Consider the following 7756-nt stretch of genomic DNA (forward strand, 5'->3'; position numbering starts at 1 on the left):
TTTGAAAAATGTTAAATAGTACGAACTTAATTTTGTGCAAAACACACGAATGAGTTGACTACTGATTTGGCACAAGAAGATTGAATGTTTTTCTCCCTTTCTCTCTCTTCTATAATCTATTCCCCTTCCCGTGCCTCCAACCTCTTCCTGCTGCAACCAATCGAACTTGAATCATGTTGGTATCATCAAACTGTATTGTTGTTCCATGTTTTTCACATTTGCCCTCATATGAACCACAGTAAACTATCGCATTGTGCCTTCAACCTTGTCCCAAATCCCATCCCTTATCAGTTATCATCACAATTAAACTCTGCACCATGGGAGATGGTGAACATACTACAGTGGTGGCTATATATATGAGTTGTAATCACAATGAAATGGTGTGGTGGAGACCCTACCTAACAAATTGTTTTTAGCAAATATTCATTTTTTTAAGGAAAAATTATATTCTGATAGTTTTACATATTTTCATTTTATTTTTATTTTAAAAAAGTAAACAAACAATTCATGTATTTCGTGCAAATTTGTTTCGTAACATATAGCATAATATTTTTACGATAACTAAACAAGTGAATCCAAAATAGTTATCATTAATAACTCAATTTTGAGAATATATTTAATTTTCATAAGATAATAATTAAATTGTTTTATAGAAATTAAATCTAAGAATATTTAAGTTTATATGAATTTTATTTTCATTTCTTATGTCAATTATTTAGCATTTTCCTTATGTAAATTATTTAAACTTTAATATTACTTAAATGATTTATATAGATAATGTGTAAAAACAAATATACAAATAAAAATATTTGTAAATAGTTTTTATAGCATTTTCTTGTCTGTAAAATAAGAAATTTTTTACATAATTATTTTATAAATTTTAAAATTATAAAATAAGTTAGGTATAATTACAAATATATTTTTACTTAGTTTTCAACATTACAAAATTTTCTACTTTCTCAGTTTCTTTACTTTTGATTATTTTTCTTATTGTTTTGGGAGTGAAATTGGGTGAAAAGAGCATAGAAATAGAAAAAGGAAATAAAAAAGATAAAGAGATAAAATAATAAATGTAAAAAATGATATAAGAGAAAAAGAAAAGAAAGATAGGTATTGTCAATCAACAAAACATAAACAATTGTGAACAAAAAGAAAATAAGGTGGTATACAAATGAGAGGAAGAAAAGTAGGGAAATGATAATGATTTTCCTACTCCTTCCTATAAAATAATTTAATCTCTTTGACGTTTCAACCCATCCCTTCTTGGCTAGTTCTCTCACACACACTCTATAAATACCCCTGTGGATAAACTTCCCTTGTTCTTATTTGTTACTACTACTGCTTTGCCTTCATACTTAACTCAATTCTAGTTTTGTAGAGAGAAGAAAAAAACCAACCACTCTTTTTCTTTCATTTGCAATTTCTGTGTCACCAATCATACACACAATGTCGGCTTACAGAGACGAGGATCCCCGTCTTCATGGCATCAAAACTAAGATTCGTGTTGTCCCTAATTTCCCCAAACCTGGTTTGTTACTGTGCTTTCTTCCCTTCTTATTTTTTCTCATCCACTTTGTCCTCTTTCTTGGTTTCGTTTTTGTGTTTCTCAACCTGTTCAACTTGAGAAAGGTTGTAAGAGTATTACCTTTTTTGTTCATAGTTTAGATTACACATACTGGTTGGAACTTATAACACCAGAAAGATAATACTTTTTTTTTCGCAATTCTATGGTTTATTTTTCTCTTTGTTGTTAGCGTAAGATTTAAGAAGCTTTGTTGAGCACATGGGACTTTGATTTTTTTTTCTTTTCTTTTTTGTTACAGTTTTTGTTTTGTAAATTTCTCAACTTTCTTATCATCTAGGAAAAGGGTCATATCAGATTTCTTCGTGGTGTTTTTTTTTTTTTTGTCTATTTTTGAGTTTGCTTGGCATGCTAATTGTTTTGTTGCAATGACAGGTATTATGTTCCAAGACATTACTACTCTGTTGCTTGATCCCAGGGTCTTTAAGGACACCATAGATTTGTTCGTTGAGCGATACAAAGGCAAAAACATTTCTGTTGTTGCAGGTAAAAAATAGAAAAACGTTGATCTTTTGGGGTAAGAAAAAAAAGTTGTGAAACCTAAATATGATTATATGAACACTTGATGTGAAATTTTTTTTTTAATAGAAAAATAAAAAAGGCCCCAGGACTGGAGTTATGAGCTGAGTTATCACTCAGGTCAGTTTATAAGTGGTGGGGTCCACACTTATGAGAAAGATAGCCAGAATATGCAGATGCTCTATAGTCTATAGTATGACGTAACATTAGTTTCTGGCTGTCTTTTTGAATGCATTTAAGGGACACATTGTGGAATGGAAGTGACTGTGGGTTTTGAAAGTGATTTTTGGTTTGACTACGAGTTTTGGTTAGTGGGAGTGCCATTGATTGCTTTCTGAAATCTCAATGAATGAAATGAGTCTTTTTTTTAATATTATTTTCTTTTTGAATCTTGCTAATTAATATCTTAACGTAGGAGAAAAATATTTATTAGGTAATTTTTTTATTTAAAAAAATTATAAATAATATAATTTTTTATTTGTTAATAAAAATATTTTTATTTTAATATCCTTAACACCCTAGATAACATTTTCTTTCTTTTTTTTCAATTTCTCAAGTTTTATTGGGTCACCTTCTTTCCTCGTGAACATGTGCTTGGATCCAATTTGCATGGATAACCATTGGTGAAAATTTTCCAACTTGAGGGAAGTGGACCCATATTAGGGGTGTGAAAAAAAAAATGGATTCGAATGGAATGAATCAGAATCTAAACTAAATTGATTTTTTTCTTAAAAAAATAAATATACTATTTTATAAAATCAATCTGGTTAATCAAATTGTTTTAATTGAGTTGATTTTTATTTAAATTTTTTTTTCAAAAATTAGTTTAAAAACCAATTTAAATTTGATCTGATTCTTAAAATCAATTTAAAACTGATTAAAAATTAATTCAGTTTAGAATTATTTTTTTAAAATCAATTTGATTTTGAATTAGTTTCTAAATCAATTTAACTAGTTGAACATATAAAACCCAACGTGAAACTTATTTCCCGAAAAAGTACTCATCTTCCTTCAGATGCTGAAATGACCGGTTAAAACATTTCCAAACCAGTGCTGTTCAATTTTTTTATCAAATTAATTTTTACACACCCCTAACCCACAAACCACATGATGCGAGTTTCGATTGGGCCCTTTTTGTTCGGCTCCATTATATTTGTGGGTGGGTTTTCCGTGTCACTGTTGGGTCAACTTGGGTGCCGAATTCTTAAATCTTGATAAAATTCGGATGTCACTAGCACCTGAAAATGACGAACTATCAGTAGTTCTATAGCAGTTTGCCTTTTTAAAAGAAAACAAAAATTGTCTACATATAATTCTGTTTCGGCTTTTACTTTTTTAAAAAAATTTATTTTGGGTCCAACATTGGCTGATGATGTGCTCGAAATTTGTATTTTATGTGCAGATTTCATGTGTAGTGATTAGTGAAATACTTTAGATGTTTAGGAAAAAATAAAATAAAATACTTCTGATGTTGATGCACTGCATGCCCCGGAAAACATGGGCACTTCATTTGCGCTTTAACCAGGTATAAGGTACATGTTGTGTATGTCTAGGTACTTATCAAAAAAAAATTTTAATAAATAAATGGATACGGAGCTTAGGATTAAGGATTGGCTTGGGGTAGATTAGGTTCGTCTTGTGTATCATTTTTCTCTAAAAAATAAGACAGCTATTAAGTTAAAATTAGGAAGCTTTCTCTTTTTCTTTCAATTTTTTTGTTGGTTTTTGTTTTCCTGTTCAATCAAATTCATTTACCTTTACCTGTGAGATATGAGTTTATTATTTTCTATTGTTATAAATATTTTTACATGAACTTACGGATATTTTATTTTATATATGTTATCTTACAAAATTGATGTTTTAAAAATTATATTAGTATATTCGTACCTTTAATTTTTTAAGATTGTCATGTTTAGTACTCGTATCCATGTCTATGCAACATACTTTTTCGTACTCGTACCCATTTCACTGATTTATATTTCTGATTAGAAAATGAAGCACATCACCGAATTGGGTAGACTTTTTTTTTTTTTTTTTGTCTTTATGTGTGTCCATTTTGGTCTTTGTTTATGTGAATTTTTGCCGTCATTTTACTTTTGTGAGACCATCTGGAAAGCTTTTGTTCAATTAGTCTATGCAGGATTTCTCTTTTATGTATGATAATTTGTAGTACATATTACCGATTGACATTTTAGCCACACACTGATTTTGTGGCCTGGTTGTTGGAATTGCTTGTTAGTAAAACACAATCATTAATTATTAAATATGTGGATCAACTAGTGTGAGGTTTTACTGTTTAATCTGTAATCTCAGATATATAAATCGTATATGTAATTGTGTTAAATACTTGAAGAAATTTTTTTTGTTTATAATAATCTTATTAGGCTTAAACATGATTGCTACTTGTGATCTATAATAAGAATCTAATGTTTCTATCACCATTTTGAATAACTAATAGGTCCTTTTTTTAGCGACTTGAGGTTTGGTATACCTTAGTGTTACCTTTTGAGTTGTTAATGAGTGACACTACTTGACACACCGACAGTATTTAATGCCAACATTGTTTGGTGTCATGGTCATTTCTAATTTTCTTTCCTTTTCCGGATCCTCCATCATTCTCATTTTCACATCTACTTAATGCATCTTAATGGCAATGTAGGTTTTGCGTTGACTACTTTTGGTGAGTTCCCTATTTTGCTGTTGAAAGCAATGTAGAATGATACAACAAGTTTTGGTAAAAGGAAAGTTCAAATATTTGTGCCATGATGCCATCAGATTGAAAGCAAAACTTGTTACATGTTGTATCATTCTACAATGTCATGAGCGGACATTGGTCAACAGAACTTTCTATGAAGCAATTATTAAAAAATATATATAAGAATAATCATTGGATCCTTTTGGTCATATGTTTAATTAATTGATAGTAGCTCTGATAGAAATTGGCAGTTTCTCAGAGTCACCTGCTATAGCACATAATATTTGTCCACAATCTAGTGTTCTTAAAAAAGTTAAAATGAATTCCTTCTCTGTTTTGTAGGAATTGAAGCTCGGGGTTTCATTTTTGGTTCTCCCATTGCACTGGCAATAGGAGCAAAGTTTGTACCATTGAGGAAACCGAAAAAATTGCCTGGTTTGTTGTGATTCTTAATTTATAGAAACATGAAATCATAAATTATGTCACGTATTATTATTGACACAAGTGCTTGTTCTCTCAGTTCCTGTTAACAAAAGGTTGCTTTGGTGGCAGGCAAAGTTATTTCTCAAGAGTATATTCTGGAATATGGAAGAGACTGTCTTGAGATGCATGTTGGAGCTGTTGAACCTGGTGAGCGTGCTTTAGTTGTTGATGATTTGATTGCAACTGGAGGAACACTCTGTGCAGCTATGGACTTACTAGGTAAGTACTTGTACAAATTCTAATATAAATTGAGAATGGTTATGTTTAGATCAGCAAGGGATATGCAATGTACTCCTTTTAAGGCTTGAGCAAACGCTCCCCTTGAGCTAGACAGCTAGTTTATACTTTATAGGTTGAGTTAGGCTCAATCCACTTCTAATAGGTTATATAACAGTATGCCATTGTTCTGGTTCTCTGTTAGGGTTACTTAATTGTTCTATTCAAGGGTAGCTTAGCCTGAGATTGTTCAGGTAAACTGCATTTTGCATTCTAACCAACCATAAACAAATATAATTTTCGTAAATTAGTAATCAGTAGTAATGTTTTATTTATTGAATATGATTTATGAATCAACGTGAAGGGGGTCCTCCTGCTCCACAATAAAGTGTCTCTTTTAATTAAGCTAATAAACGCATTTTGCCCTTTATATGCCACTTTAATTTTTGCAAGTCAACTAATATTCCTTTGTTTTGATATCCTGTTTTTTGTCTGTTAATGTCATATTGAGATTTGATTATGTTTTTATTTATTTGTTGCCTTTCAGAGCGAGTGGGAGCAGAGGTAGTGGAGTGCGGATGTGTAATTGAATTGCCAGAATTAAAGGTATGTTTAGTCTGGATTTCTTTCAATATTTTTAAATTTTTTTCTTTTTTTCATTTAGCACTATTTCTCTTAGCTCCAAGCCTATTTTCAACTTTGGAATGAAATAAACAGTGTGGCATCTTTGAATATTTGTTTCGTTATTTACAAGAGTTCTTAATGAATGTGAACGACCATTGGTAGAGGAAGGTTCAATTTTAATTTTTTTCCTTGCATGTCTTGTCGGGGCTTTTTGTTTTGTTTTTTCTTTTTTTTTTAGACCTGAAACTGAAAAACATGTGTTTTACTTAGCAATTATGTTATTTTTATATAAAAAAAAGTATGGATTACAGATTGTTGTAAATTTTTTATTTTTATGGATAATACAGTTGTTTTAGATTTTAAGCATAGAAGAATTTATTTATTTTACTTAGTGTTGCTGACAGAAGCGACACTTTTTTTATTTATTATTTCTATGGTCATTTGATTTGATTTTTTTAATCTGACTTTTCTTTGTCCTAAGAGGGCATTTTATTTATCAAATTGTTCTATCACGGGAGCAACTCCTTGTTCTGATTTTAGTTTGCATTCCTTGAAATGATTATTTTATCGACTAGTTTTGTATGTACTATGGGTTAATTGTGGTTTATTTAAGCTACGAAGTGGTGATAGTGATTTTTGTGAATAATAATGTGACAGGGCCGTGAACGGTTGAACGGGAAGCCCTTGCATGTGTTAGTGGAATGTTTTGAGTGCTGTGAATAGATGAAGATGTAGATGGGGGAATGCGTCACCACCAAGTGGGTACTTTCCTATATGGAAATCCTCTGCTTCCTCCTTTTTAACGATTAATGAAATAGAAAGACTTTCCCTATTGAGACTCAATGAATGGCTTTGCCCCAAGATTTTGATGTGGAAAAAATGCTTTTTGGGGCAATATGATTGTAATTGGAACTAGGAACAATTACACATAAAATTAATGACTCTGTATGACCCCTTTGGTGTATCCTCTCTTTGCTTACCCACCCTTCTATTTCAAATAAAACCATTACTTTGACTACAGTAGATTTCCAAGATCAAAGATCAAAATTAAAATATGGAATTTGCATTGTTGGATTTGGAGTATAGTGGTTTGGTGTCCTTCACTTGCTAGTTCTAAACTTTATAAAAGTAATAATTAATTGTATATTAGTCCTTTTACTGTCGTTAGTTTGTAAATTTGGTCTCAATATTTGTTTTTAATAAATTTGATCTTCTATTATTTCATGTGTGCAATTCTGATTTAATCGTCAACTTATATTTAATAAAAATGCTAACATGATAATATATAGTAGAGTATCAAGAAAGTATAAATAGGTTAGAATGACAATATAATAAAATATCACACTAGTATTTTCATTAAATATTGAATGTTAAATTAATGATATACTAAAATTGTACCACTAAAATACTGAGAAATCAAATTAACAGAGAACCAAATTTATAAAATAATGATAATAAGAAAATAAAAAATGCAATTAAATCTATAAAAAAAGAGAGAATAAATGATCCAATAGAAAGAGATAAAATAAAATAAATCTAGAAAATTGAAAAAAAATAATGTATGAATAATATAATTTTAAATATAATTTGCATTTTGGGTATAATATAATTTGCATTTTTTTAGATATAATTTTGGG

General features: G+C 30.0%; 1 protein-coding gene across 1 annotated transcript; it reads left to right on the forward strand.

Annotated features, from left to right (window-relative positions):
• Positions 1–1247: 1247 nt before the first annotated feature.
• On the forward strand, positions 1248–7222 carry LOC114412140 (adenine phosphoribosyltransferase 4-like). Its single transcript, XM_028375931.1, has 6 exons — positions 1248–1528; positions 1958–2068; positions 5139–5231; positions 5349–5498; positions 6043–6101; positions 6777–7222. The coding sequence occupies exons 1-6, from the start codon at positions 1447–1449 to the stop codon at positions 6840–6842; spliced, it is 561 nt and encodes a 186-aa protein (XP_028231732.1). The 5' UTR covers positions 1248–1446; the 3' UTR covers positions 6843–7222.
• The last annotated feature ends 534 nt before the right edge of the window (positions 7223–7756 follow it).

Source organism: Glycine soja, chromosome 5 (genome assembly GCF_004193775.1).
Source record: "Glycine soja cultivar W05 chromosome 5, ASM419377v2, whole genome shotgun sequence".
Lineage (NCBI taxonomy): Eukaryota > Viridiplantae > Streptophyta > Magnoliopsida > Fabales > Fabaceae > Glycine > Glycine soja.

Bases quoted from the DNA above. Each gene is read 5' to 3' on its own strand.
- LOC114412140 (XM_028375931.1), top strand. From the start codon at position 1,447: ATGTCGGCTTACAGAGACGAGGATCCCCGTCTTCATGGCATCAAAACT. The intron at 1,529-1,957 runs GTTTGTTACTGT...TTGCAATGACAG, and splicing joins CCCTAATTTCCCCAAACCTG to GTATTATGTTCCAAGACATT. The intron at 6,102-6,776 runs GTATGTTTAGTC...ATAATGTGACAG, and splicing joins TTGAATTGCCAGAATTAAAG to GGCCGTGAACGGTTGAACGG.